Here is a 14,052-nt window from a genome sequence, read left to right as displayed (position 1 = left end):
TTTCTTGTGTTAAACATATTTTAAGCCAAAAGAATATTCACACTTCAACATAAATATGGACCAGGACGTGGAAAATAAAATGCGGTAAACAGGAAGGCATCGGAAGTGGGTAACTGAAGGTTGAATAAAACCATTGGCTCTGAACATTGCTTTTCCAGTTTTTTCAAAATTTGAGATTAATTGTCATTTGCATTTTCTAGTAAAATGTTCTAATCCTGGATTGAGAATAGAGCAGACATAATTCATCACCTGTCCATCCACCCAGTGATCTGAGGTCTAGGCTGTGGTAATAATGAGAACAATGTAATTACTGCGTTGCCAGTCTGGTTCTATCTTATTTTTCATCGTTCATTCTGAGATTAAAGTTCTAGAATGTTCCAGATTCTTACGTGTCTCCGGTTGTTTCAATCAGCACTCTCTCAGGGGTTGATATTTCTTGGTAATCCTTGGACCAAATAAACTGTGATGCATCCATAGCCTCGGGATTCTGCAAAGCCAGGAAAATATTTCCATCTTCATCCACACCAACATCTATCTCTGTGGTGCCTACACAAGTGAACAGATTTGCCTCATTTCACATTTATGCATAAGTATACATTTATTTATTAAAGTCTATCAATAGCAAATAAAAATGTATTATAAAGCAATTTACAGTTTAGTCTGGTGTGTTTTTCTTGTAAAAATGGAAATTAATACTAGACTCATTCCAGTAAGAAGCTATGCCATGTTGCTGCAGTCTTTCATTTATGTGTCTAAGAATACCAATCTTCTTGTTCCAAATAAATGAATGGTAAAATGCTCATTTTTTTCCTCAAAAATTTAGGAGAGAAGTTCCAACTTCAAGAAAAACTTGCATTTGTGTAGCACTTGGCCACAGGCTGTCAAATAGCTTTGAGCAGCTAATGACATGCTTTTGAAGAATAGTCACTGTCGTAACGTAGGAATTGCAGCAATCAATTTGTGCACAGCAAGATCCACCCCATAAGGAGATACAGTCGAGATCGTCTGATTTTGTGTTGTTGATCGAGGGATTAGTATTATTATCAAACTGGAGAGGGTTCAGAAAAGATTTACCAGGTTTTTGCCAGAAATGGAGGGTTTGAGTCTTAAAAATAGGCTGGGAATTTTTTCACTGGAGCATAGGAGGTTGAGGGGTGACCTTATTGAGGATTATAAAATCATGAGGGGCTGAGATAAGGCGAATAGCAAAGGCCTTTTCTGATGGGTTGGCGGGGGGAGGGGGAGTTCAAAAATGGGGAGCATATTTTTAAGGTGGGGGGAGAAAGATTTAAAAAGGACATGCGGTGCAATGTTTTTTGCGCACATGGTGGTCCGTGTGTGGAATGTGCTGCCAGAGGAAGTCGGGGATGCGGGTACAGTCACGACGTTTAAAAGACATTTGGATAAGCCGTTGGAGCCGTTTTTGTCAGGTGTGTTCAGGAGGGTTTCCTTACTCAGTACATGGACAGGCCGACGAGCGGAGAGGCCATTTTGGATTTGGTGCTCGGCAATGAGCCAGGACAGGTGTCAGATCTCGTGGTGGGAGAACACTTTAGCGACAGTGACCACAACAGCCTCACATTTACCATAGCTATGGAAAGGGAAAGGAGCAGTTACCAGGGAAAGATATTTAACTGGGGTAAAGGAAACTATGATGCTATCAGACAGGATTTGGGAAGTACAGATTGGGAGCAGTTGTTCCACAGAAAGGGCACAGCAGACATATGGAGGCTGTTTAAGGAGCAGTTGTTGCGAGTGATGTACAAATTTGTTCCTCTGAGACAGGTAAGAAGGGGTAAGATTAAGGAGCCTTGGATGATGGGTACAGAGGTGCTTCTTGTCAAAAAGAAAAAGGCAGCGTACGTAAAGTGGAGGAAGCAAGGGTCTAGCACAGCTTTAGAGGATTACAGGCTTGCTTGGAAGGAGCTCAAAAGTGGACTGAGGAGGGCCAGGAGGGGGCATGAAAAAGGCTTGGCAGGAAGGATTAGGGAGAACCCAAAGGCATTTTACTCATACGTGAAGAATAAGAGAATGATCAGGGAGAAGGTAGGGCCGATCAGGGATAGCGTAGGGAACTTGTGCGTGGCGTCTGAGCAGATAGGGGAAGCCCTAAATGAGTTTTTTGCTTCGGTTTTCACTAAGGAAAGGGACCTTGTTGTGAATGAGAACTTTGAGGAGCAGGGAAACAGGCTTGAACAGATCGAGATTGAGGAAGTTGATGTGCCGGAAATTTTGTAAAACAGGGCAACTTTGAGGGAGCTATGCACTTGAACACCAAGGGCCAGACCAGATTTATCCTAGTTTGCTCCGGGAAGTGAGAAAGGAGGTTGCTAAGCCGCTGGCGAAAATCTTTGCTTCCTCATTCTCCACGGGAGTCGTACCGCAAGATTGGAGGGAGGCAAATGTTGTTCCTCTTTTCAAGAAAGGGAACAGGGAAATCCCTGGAAATTACAGACCAGACAGTCTTACATCTGTGGTCAGCAAGGTTTTGGAAAGAATTCTGAGGGATAGGATTTATGACTATTTGGAAAAGCATAGCGTGATTAAAGGGAGTCAGCATGGCTTTGTGAGGGGCAGGTCATGCCTTACAAATCTTATTGAGTTCTTTGAGGAAGTCACGAGACAGGTGAACAAGGTTCGAGCAGTGGATGTGGTGTACATGGACTTCAGCAAGGCATTTGATAAGGTCCCCCACGGCAGACTCATTCATAAAGTCAGGAGATATGGGATACAGGGTGATTTGGCTGTCTGGATTCATAATTGGTTGGTTGACAGGAGGCAGAGAGTGATTGTAGATGGTAAGTATTTTTCCTGGAGGTCAGTGCTGAGTGGTGTCCCACAGGGCTCTGTTCTTGGGCCTCTGCTTTTTGTGGTTTTTATAAATGACTTGGATGAGGAGGTTGCGGGGTGGGTTAGTATGTTTGCTGATGACACAAAGGTTGGAGGTGCCGTTGATAGTATCGAGGGCTATTGCAGGCTTCAGCAAGACATTGACAGAATGCAGAGCTGGGCTGAGAAATGGCAGATGGAGTTCAACCTGGATAAATGCGAAGTGATGTATTTTGGAGGGTCGAACTTAAATGCTGATTATAGGATTAAAGGCAGGATTCTCGGCAGTGTGGAGGAACAGCGGGATCTTGGTGTTCAAGTGCATAGCTCCCTCAAAGTTGCCACCCAGGTAGATAAGGTTGTTAAGAAAGCATATGGTGTTTTGGCTTTCATTAACAGGGGGATCGAGGTTAAGAGCCGCGAGGTTCTGCTGCAGCTCTACAAAACCCTGGTGAGACCACACTTGGAATATTGTGTCCAGTTCTGGTCGCCCTATTATAGGAAAGATGTGGAGGCTTTGGAGAAGGTGCAAAGGAGGTTTACCAGGATGCTGCCTGGACTGGAGGGCTTGTCTTACGAGGAGAGGTTGACTGAGCTCGGACTTTTCTCTCTGGGGAGAAGGAGGAAGAGAGGTGACCTGATCGAGGTGTACAAGGTAATGAGAGGCATGGAGAGAGTCGATAGCCAGAGACTTTTCCCCAGGGCAGGACTGACTGCCACGAGGGGTCATAGTTTTAAGGTGTTAGGAGGAAGGTATAGAGGAGACGTCAGAGGGAGGTTCTTCACCCAGAGAGTTGTGAGCGCATGGAATAGTTTGCCAGTGGTAGTCATGGAAGCGGAGTCATTAGTGACATTTAAGCGACGGCTGGACATGCCCATGGACAGCAGTGAATTGAGGGGAATGTAGGTTAGGTTATTTTATTTTTGGATTAGGATCATTCCACGGCACAACATCGTGGGCCGAAGGGCCTGTACTGTGCTGTACTTTTCTATGTTCTAAGTATATGAATAGGAAAGCTTTGGAGGGTTTGGGCCAAGAGCAGGCAGGTGGGACTAGTTTAGTTGGGAAACATGGTCAGCACAAACTGGTTGGACCGAAGGGCCTGTTTCCGAGCTGTATGACCCTACGACATGAAGAAGAACTCCACCAGTCTATTTTAAAACAGTGCCATTGGATCTTTTATATCCATGTAAGAGAGCATTCATCAGTTTATTAACAACAACAACTTATATTTATACAACACCTTTAACATAATATAACGTCCGAGGGTATTTCATCGGAACGTTATGTGGCACTAAGTCATGTTGAATACATTACAGCAGGCAACCAGAAACTTGGTCAAAGAGATGGGTCTTAAGGTGTGTCTTCAAGGAGGAAAGTGAAGCAGAGAGTCAGAGAAATTTAGGAAGGGAATTCTGGAGCCAGGAGTTTGGGCAGCTGAAGGTACAATAACTAATGTTGGAGAAATTAACGTGTTTTGGGTATTCAGAAAGACACCATACCTGGTCTGGTTTCTGTAAGAACAGGGTCAGATGGCAATGAAGGTAAACTAATTCCAGCTGAATTTAATGCCAACACACGGAAGATGTAGGTTTTGCCTTCTTCCAAGTTAGAAATCTGACAGAATTGAACACAAACATGTGGGTCACATAAATAGCAGTTTAAATCCACCCCTGGTTTGGGAGAGACTATTTCAACTGCTGAGGAGTCTTGTACTGTCTCCAACCTACAGTCAGAATTGACAGGAGTGAAATTAGGAAAACTTCATGCAGGAGCGTACAAATTTGTAACCCTCTTCCACCATTGGCAATCATTGTGAGGTCAATTATTAACTTTAAAATTTGTAGGAGGCCAGGACGTTAAATGTCTTCAAGGCAGAGATTGAAAAATTCTTCATCTCACAAGGAATCAAGGGCTATGGGGAGAGTGCAGGGAAGTGGAGTTGAAATGTCCATCAGCCATGATTAAATGGCGGAGTGGACTCGATGGGCCAAATGGTCTTACTTCCACTCCTATGTCTTATGGTCTAATGGTCTTATGTAGGTGGTGGTTTTTGTTGGCCAAGTTAAGGGTGTGGGCAGAGTGGGATAGGTCTCAGATCTGCTATAGTCAGATGGAAACATGGAAAAGGTTTGATGGCTCACTTCCTTGGACTGAACTATATCATCCTTTCCGCACAGATCATGGTGTTCCTAGGAAGTCAATCATATTACCCCACATGCAAATCACATAGTCCCATGATACTGCTTACTCATTAGAGAGAGAAATGACTGGTGTTGTGTTCAACCTGTGAGTCACCACACCTCAGGTAAGGGCGGAGATTGAGAAGGTGGGACCTTACAATGGTAATCTTGGGCAGGGCAGGAATTTAGCCCACACTGCTGGTGTCATGCAGCATTACAAACCAGCTGCTCAGCCCACTGGGGTGGTATGATGACTCACTGCTGCCTCACAGTGACATGGGCCTGGGTTCAATTCCGGCCTTGGGGAACTGTCCTTGTGGAGTTTGCACCTTCTCCCTGTGTCTGCCTGGGTTTGTCCCAGTTTCCACCCACAGTCCAAAGATGTGCAATTTAGATTAATTGAACATGCTAAATCACCCCATAGTGCGCAGGCTAGGTGTGCTAACCATGGGGGACTTGTTAGGCCGAATGGCCTATTTCCACACTGTAGGGATTCTAGACAACTGAGCTAACCAACTACCTACATCAAAGCTCAGTCACTGGGCAGCTGCTGCTAAATCAGCTGGGAAACAAGCTTTAAAATATATTAAGAAAGAGATGACATACATATTTTGTTTGTGATGTTCCTGCAATCCTTGCATTATCAGAAGTGTTGTTTTTTTATGAAAATTTACGACTGGATAAATGACACAGAGGAGTAATCAGCCCTGAAGCGAAAATGAAATAGAGCACTTGACAGTAACACATAAAATGTCAGAAAAACTTGCTCTGAAGTTTTTTGAGATGAATAATTCCAAATTCCAAACCAGCTGCCATGCTCATCTTTGCTATTAAACCCAAGTGCACAGATGCAAGGAAATATAAATTAGATGTTAAAACGCAACCACCCCAAGGAAGAGGGAAAGCTGAGAGAACACGTGACCTACTTAGAAGACATATTCTTCCTTCACAACCCCCCAGTCTGAACAAGGTTGTGGAGGAAGAATATGTCTTCTAAGTAGGTCACATGTTCTCTTAGCTTTCCCGCTTGTGTAATTTCCTCCTTAACATATTCACTGACCCGAGTACAGACTGAATATAATCAAATCAGACTTTACTCCAAGCTGTTTGTCTGCTCCATTCCTGTGGAAGTTAAATGGTGACCTTCCTAGCCAATTCACTGCTACAGCCAAATTCTCTCGGCTATCTGAAAAGCTGCCCCAAACAGTTGGATTGATTCAGTCAAGGTGAATCAATTCTCAACAGAAGCAGAAGACCAGCCTGAGGTTGGGAGAGTGGAATACTCTAAGAAACATAGGTGCTCACCAAAGTCACAATGAGCCTGTTCATGTGAAAAATAAATAGATACAATGAGTTGGTTGGAAACCTGAAATGGTGAGATAGAAGTTTTGTGATGCTGTCGTGTATAATCTTAAAGCAACATCGGCAGACTGGGAGGCATTGAGCAACTTGAGCTCATTGTATCAGCATTTGAGATGAAACCAGTTGATTACCAACCAAAACAAAGTTGCTGGAAAAGCTCAGCAGGTCTGGCAGCATCTGTGAAGGAGAAAACAGAGTTAATGAGTCAGAACAATTCTGAGGAAGGGTCATCGGACACAAAACGTTAACTCTGTTTTCTCCTTCATAGCTGCTGCCAGATCTGCTGAGCTTTTCCAGTGGTTACATTTTTGTTCCTGATTTACTGCGTCCACAGGTCTTTTGGAGATGATTAGCAACCAAACTCCATACATTCACCTCTAACCCATGTCCATTGATAAACCATTCAGCAAGAAGATAACCAGCCTCAGATTAAAATTAAACTATTGATCAAACACCAGGGCCATTAGTGAAAGAGAACTCCAAACGTCCACCTCCCTTTCTGCGAAGAAATTCTCCTAATTCCAGTCCCAATCCAGGTCTGATATTTAAACTCTGCTTCCTGGACTTAGACTCATCAAACAGCAGAAACAGCTCCACCAAGTTGACTCAGCTGGGTGTCCTTACAAATCAGACAAGTTATATGGGTCCTGAATATTTTGGGGGTTCTGTTTCTGCCTGTCTTTACACATTTTTACTCCTTTTCAATATAGCTGTGCAAGATAATCATTTTCTGAGTAAGAGGGAAATCTATTTTTGTCATCGACATTTTTTAAAAGCACTGATTTATGTAGCCTTACCTTTAGTGAAACTTGTATATACAGGGACTTATTGTTCCTCTGTCTGTGGTCTGGCATTCAACCAGCAGTCACCAAAATGTGTTGGATAGCATTGTGCATGTGACAGCGTGTGAGAACGTGTGTGAGAGAACATATGTGAGAACGTGTGCATCAAAATGTGTGTGTGAGAATGTGTGTGTCAGAATGTGAGCGACAAAGGGCATGACAGAATGCATAACAAATGTCCATAAAAATTTTTTGAGAGTGAGGTATCCAAGTCTCTCTGTCCTATCCCAGGGAAAGCCACCTGACTTTCTCCTCCTTTCATCACAATGATGTGGTTGATGAGACTGAGCCCATGATCCGAACATCCCATGGAATTACTATGCTTAAAATCATGCTAATGCCATGGATGTCTCTCAAGCAAAAAATGGTACTAGACGCATCACATTTGAATGGCTGAATTAAGCTTGTGGTCTCAAGAAATCCCTGCATATATTTCACATGGCACATCTGGCAATATGGAAGAGAATCAGAAGATCATTTACCAACCCTCATGTGTGTTTTAGACACTGGCTCTTTACTTAAAGTTTTCCACTCTTCAGAATCAGCTTCACACATCTGCACGAAGTAGCCAGTAACGGGACCTTTCCCTGTGTATAGTGGAGGCTGCCACAGAAGCACAAGAGAGGTGCTGCGTACCTCAACAAATATCACATCGAAAGGTGGCCCTGTAGAAACAAGTTGGAAACTCACTTTGAACTTTCAAAAGCAATTTAACAATGTAAACAGGAGAGAAAGACCTGACAATGGAAATGTGCAAGAAGAGGAGGCTAGTTCCACTGTGCAGCAATTATTGTAATGTAATGAGCCACATTCATTTCAGTTCCTGTAATGAACCACATTCATTTTGTTCATATGAACTGTGTATCATTCATGCAAATTTAACCAGAGGTGTCATATTTAACAGTGCTGGTTATTCCAGGCATCAAAATACATCAGTGAGTCCTAAAGGGCACAGTGAGTACTTTCCCAATTAGATTGCACCTGGGATAAAGTATAATACCACAGACAATAAGACCATGAGAAATAGGATTAGGAGTAGACCATTCGGCCCCCTTGAGCCTGCTCCACCATTCAATGGAATCATGGTTGATCCAATATTCCTCACTTTCACTTTCCTGAATATTTCACAAAACTTTAGTAAGGCCTTTGACAAGGTCCCACATGGTAGGCTAGTCATGAAGGTTAGGTTGCATGGAATCCAGGGAGAGCTCGCTAATTAGGTTCAAAATTGACTCAATGGTAGGAAGTGGAGTGCAATCGTTGAAAGTTATTTCTCGGACTTGAGGCCTGTGACTAGTGATGTGTCACAGGGGTCGGTGCTGGGACCTTTGTTATTTGTTATTTATATAAATGTTCTGGATGTGCGTGTGCAAGGCATGTCTAGTAAGTTTGTGGATGATGCAAATTTAGGAGGTATCGTTGATAGTGAACAAGATTATTAAAAATTACAGACGGATCTTGATCAGATGGGGAAGTGGGTTGAGGATTAACGAATGCAATTCAATACAGATAAGTGTGAGGTGTTGCACTTTGGAAAGTCAAACCAAGGTGGGACTTATACAGTAAATGGTAAAGTCCTGAGGAATTAGAAGGATATGGAGTACAAGTATATAGTTCATTGAAAGCAGCATCACAGGTGGACAGGGTGGTGAAGAAGGCATTTGGCATGCTGGCCTTCATCAGCTGAGGCATTGAGTACGGGAGTTGTGATGTTCTGTTACATCTATATAAGTAGTTGGTGAGGCCGCACTTGGGAGTATTATGTACGGTTTTGATCATTCTGTTATAGGAAAGACATAGTTAAACTGGAAATTGTGCAAAGATTTACAAGGATGTTGCCAGGGCCCGTAGGCCTGAGTTTTAGAGAGGGGTTGGCCAAGATAGAACTTTATTCCTTGTCACTTAGGAGAATGAGCGGTGACCTTACTGAGGTGTATAAAATCATGAGGGGCATAGATAGGATGAAAGCATATAGTCTTTTTCCCAGGGATGGGGAATTGAAAACTAGGGAATGTAGAGCTGGATGAACACAGCAGGCCAAGCAGCATCAGAGGAGCAGGAAAGCTGATGTTTCAGGTCAAGACCCTACTTCGGAAATTTCTGCTTTCCTGATCCTCTGATGCTGCTTGGCCTGCTGTGTTCATCCAGCTCTACACCTTGTTATCTCAGATTCTCCAGCATCGGCAGTTCCCACTATCTCTGAAAAATACAGGGCATAGGTTTAAGGTGAGAGCGGTTAGATTTAAGAAGGACCTGAGGGGCAACTTATTCACGCAGAGAGTGGTGTGTGGCCAGAGAAATAGTTGAGGCAGGTACAACAGCAACAATTAAAAAACAGTTGGATAGGGACATGAGTGGGAAGAACTGAGATGGATATGAACCAAATGCGGGCAATTGGAACTAGCTGAGCAGGGCACGATGGTCAGCATGGACTGGTTTGGGCTGAAGGGCCTGTTTCCATGCTGTATTACTCTATGACTCTTGATTCTCCGACTGGTCAAGATTTATCTTATATCAGCCTTGAACATCCACAAGAACTCTGTCCCTACAACTCTCTGTGGAAAGGAGTTCCAAAGACTTAGGGCTCTCAGAGAAGAAATTCCTCATCAACTCATTCTTAAATTGGTGCCCGCTTTATTCTGAGACCATATCCTGTGGTTCTAGACTCTCTCATGATCGGAAACATCCTCTTAGTATTTGGCTGTGAAGCCCCTTTTAAAATCCTGTATGTTTCAATAAGATCACCTCTCATTCTTTTAAACTACAATGACTAGAGGCTCAACTTGTTTAACCTTTGCTCAGATGTCAAAGCTTTCAAACCAGGATCATCCCAATGAATCAATTTGGAAAAGCCTTCTTAAATCACTAAGGATTATTCCAATAGAATTAAGATACTGTTGAAATAATCTTAAATTATTTTTCTTATCTTCCCTCACTTCTTGATGAAGCATATGAATCAATGCAGATTAATCAATGCTAATTAAAGATCTGAACTTGAACACTGCTTCTAGTGCTGAAACTATCTAATACCAGCTGATAGGGTGGTGAGTACTAGATTTAGAGAGACCTTTATGGGTTACCACATCCACCAAGCATCCTGCTCAATGTCAATGCAAAATCTGGAGCCAAAGATAAGACCATAAGACCATAAGACATAGGAGTGGAAATAAGGCCATTCGGCCCATCAAGTCCACTCCGCCATTTAAATCATGGCTGATGGGCATTTCAACTCCACTTCCCTGCACTCTCCCCGTAGCCCTCGATTCCTTCTGAGATCAAGAATTTGTTGATCTCTGCCTTGAAGGCATCCAAAGTCTCGGCCTCCACTGCACTCTGCGGCAATGAATTCCACAAGCCCACCACTCTCTGGCTGAAGAAATGTCGTCTCATTTCTGTTTTAAATTTACCCCCTCTAATTTTAAGGCTGTGCCCATGGGTCCTAGTCTCCCCGCCTAATGGAAACAACTTTCTAGCGTCCACCCCTTCTAAACCATACATTATCTTGTAAGTTTCTATTAGATCTCCCCTCAGCCTTCTAAACTCTAATGAGTACAATCCCAGGATCCTTAGCCGTTAAACTTACCATTCCAGGGATCATCCGTGTGAATCTCCGCTGGACATGCTCCAGGGCTAGTATGTCCTTCCTGAGGTGTGGGGCCCAAAATTGGACACAGTATTATAAATGGGGCCTAACTAGAGCTTTATAAAGCCTCAGAAGCACATCGCTGCTTTTATATTCCAACCCTCTTGAGATAAAAGACAACATTACATTCGCTTTCTTAATTATGGACTCTACCTGCAAGTTAACCTTTAGAGAATCCTGGACAACATTCCCAGATCCCTTTGCACTTCTGATTTGTGAATTTTCTCACCGTTTAGAAAATAGTCCATGCCTGTATTCTTTTTTCCAAAGTGCAAAACCTCACATTGAATTTCATTAGCCATTTCCTGGACCATTCTCCTAAACTGTCTAAATCTTTCTGCAGCTTCCCCACCTCTTCAGTACTACGTGCCTGTCCACCTATCTTCGTATCATCGACAAACTTCGCCAGAATGCCCCAGCCCCTTCATCCAGATCATTAATATATAAGGTGTACAGCTGTGGCCCCAACACTGAACCCTGCGGGACACCACTCGTCAACGGTTGCCATTCTAAAAAAGAGCCTTTTATCCCAACTCTCTGCCTTCTGTCAGACAGCCAATCCTCAATCCAAGCCAGTAGCTCACCTCAAACACCATGGGCCCTCACCTTACTCAGCAGCCTCCCGTGAGGCACTGTATCAAAGGCCTTTTGGAAGTCTAGATAGATAACATCTACTGGGTTTCCCTGGTCTAACATATTTGTTATCTCTTCAAAGAATTCTAACAGGCTTGTCAGGCATGACTTCCCCTTACTAAAACCATGCTGACTTGTTTTAATCTGTCCCTGCACTTCCAGGAATTTAGAAATCTCATCCTTGACAATGGATTCTAGAATATTACCAACTACCGAGGTTAGGCTAATCGGCCTATAATTTTCCATCTTTTGCCTTGATCCTTTCTTAAACAAGGGGGTTACAACAGCAATTTTCCAATCATCTGGGACTTTCCCTGACTCCAGTGACTTTTGAAAGATCACGACCAAAGCCTCCGTTATTTCCTCAGTCACCTCCCTCAGAACTCTAGGATGTAGCCCATTGGGACCAGGAGATTTATCAATTTTTAGACCCTTCAGCTTTTCTTGCACTTTCCCTTTTGTAATGCCTACTGTACTCAACTCTGCCCCCTGGCTCTCCCTAATTGTTGGCATATTACTCATGTCTCCCACTGTGAAGACTGATGCAAAGTACTTATTAAGTTCTTCAGCTATTTCCTTATCTCCCATCACTAGCCTTCCAGCATCAATTTGGGGCGGCCCAATATATCGTCCCAATAAGACGATATATATTTATTGCTTAAGCATTGCATTTATTTGAAATTTAGCTCAAAATAGAGGCAGCAACTCACCAGGCTCTGGCATTGTCCACTCTTCACATTTAAATTGGTCACTTGCTTCAGATGGCTGCCCAACACCAGCCCAGTTCATTGCAAAGGCACGGAATTGGTAGAAAGAACCTTCTGTTAAGTTTTGGACCTTCAGAGGGGAGCATAACAAATGTTAATCATTATTCTGTAGTAGAAATTCAAGGAATTATTCTGGAATGAAGATGTTTCAAACTGATGTCATTATTTATTTGAAGTTGATATTGTTACCCTTCAGTTTTTAATGACACATACAAAGAAGAAAAAAAATCAATGGAAGTTGGCTTTTAATTCATCTTTGCATAGTCCTCTACCACTCGCCTTCACAGATAATACACAAGGAAGGATTATCCCATTGTTTCCAACTCGATCTCTTTAATAGAAGTCCACGTGAACATTCTTTCCATCTTAGTTGGAAAATGTCTGAACATAACTTTGCCCCAACTCCAGATTTCTGAGTAGACTTTAGAAATTTTATCTCCTATATTAATGCCTGTTTCACCACTTCACGGTATGGGTTATCGCTGCCTCATACAACAGAACGCTTTTGTGAAGGTGAAGGAACAGTTTCACTTATTGATGATGAACAAATCACATGCATTCAAGTTTTTAAATGTATATCTAGTTGATACATTTTCCTAGATTAAATGTCGTCATATTACTTGTGCTAATCCGTTTCATTGAAGCCACTGTCTTGGGGAAAGGTTAGAAACCAGACAAAAATGTCCAGATATCACACATATATTCATCTCATTTTGTCAAAACAAAGATATGGAGGTGCCAGGCCTGGACTGGGATTGACAAGGTCAGAAATCACCAAGTTATAGTCCAACAGGTTTTTTTGAAATCACAAGCTTTTGGAGTGACCTCACCTGATGAAAGAGCAACACTCTGAAAAATTATGATTTCAAATAAACCTCTTGGACTATAACCTGGTGCTATGTGACTTCTGGCCTTGGCAAACAAGGACATGAAATACACTGAGTTTAAACCTTTAGTCTCATAATATCTAACTTACCTTGTAAATTTTTGTTTTGATAGGTTTAATATTAACTTCATGCCATGCAGCATCTACTGCATCACAGAAATCCAGGAAATAGCCCAAAATCTCTGCTTCAATAGGAAATCTCGGTTCCTTCCAACCGATAAACATTTCATTCTTCCCAGAGGACAGCTGTGTCAGGCCATAAGGAGCTGATGGGAGAACTTCACAAGAAAATGAACACATTAGTCAGAAGCACAGCAAAGATGATTGATTCATCCAATGGAATTCTCTGCTGTTGTAGGAACTCTATCTGATGATGAGAAGGGAGAGATACAAGAGGGTCTGGGGGCAATTTTTTTCACACAAAGGATAGTGAGTGCCTGGACTGGGCTTCCAGAGATAGTGGTGGAGGTGGGTACAATTTTGGTGGTTAAGAAGCATTTGGACAGGTACATGGGTGAGGTAGGTATAGAGGATATGGACCAAATGCAGGAAAACGGGACAAGATTAATTGTCAAAACTGGGTGGCATGGGCCATTTGGGCTGAAACGCCTGTTTCCATGCTGTAAACCTCTATGACTATGTGTTTCTCTTCAGGGGAATATTATTCAATTTGATGTTGCAACAATCTAAATAATGCGTCCCTACAGCCTCCTTTGGTACTCAGCCAAACTCCAACCAGCCTCTCAATAAAGTCTTCATTTCTAATGGCTCACCTGAAACTATCACTCACAGTTTGCATTTAGAATTCTGCTAGTTTAGTGATCCAGTACCAAATCAAATAATCCTCATCTCTTCAATATCTCTGAACTACATTAATACACAAAATTTCTTTTTGCTGTCTTTCCA

The 14,052-nt window shown here is 42.6% G+C and overlaps 1 protein-coding gene across 1 annotated transcript in view; it reads right to left on the bottom strand.

The window, feature by feature from the left end:
* Positions 1-14,052, bottom strand: part of myom3 (myomesin 3) — a 120,671-nt gene that overhangs the window by 42,879 nt on the left and 63,740 nt on the right. The window contains exons 17-21 of the mRNA XM_059654409.1: positions 13,237-13,424; positions 12,204-12,330; positions 7,704-7,882; positions 4,333-4,447; positions 390-546 (exon numbers count right to left, since the gene is read on the bottom strand). Coding sequence (XP_059510392.1) covers positions 390-546; positions 4,333-4,447; positions 7,704-7,882; positions 12,204-12,330; positions 13,237-13,424 — 766 coding nt within the window. The remainder of the gene's footprint in view (positions 1-389; positions 547-4,332; positions 4,448-7,703; positions 7,883-12,203; positions 12,331-13,236; positions 13,425-14,052) is intronic.

Source organism: Stegostoma tigrinum, chromosome 24 (genome assembly GCF_030684315.1).
Source record: "Stegostoma tigrinum isolate sSteTig4 chromosome 24, sSteTig4.hap1, whole genome shotgun sequence".
Classification (NCBI taxonomy): Eukaryota; Metazoa; Chordata; class Chondrichthyes; order Orectolobiformes; family Stegostomatidae; genus Stegostoma; species Stegostoma tigrinum.
This window is presented reverse-complemented; position numbering and strand designations above follow the sequence as displayed.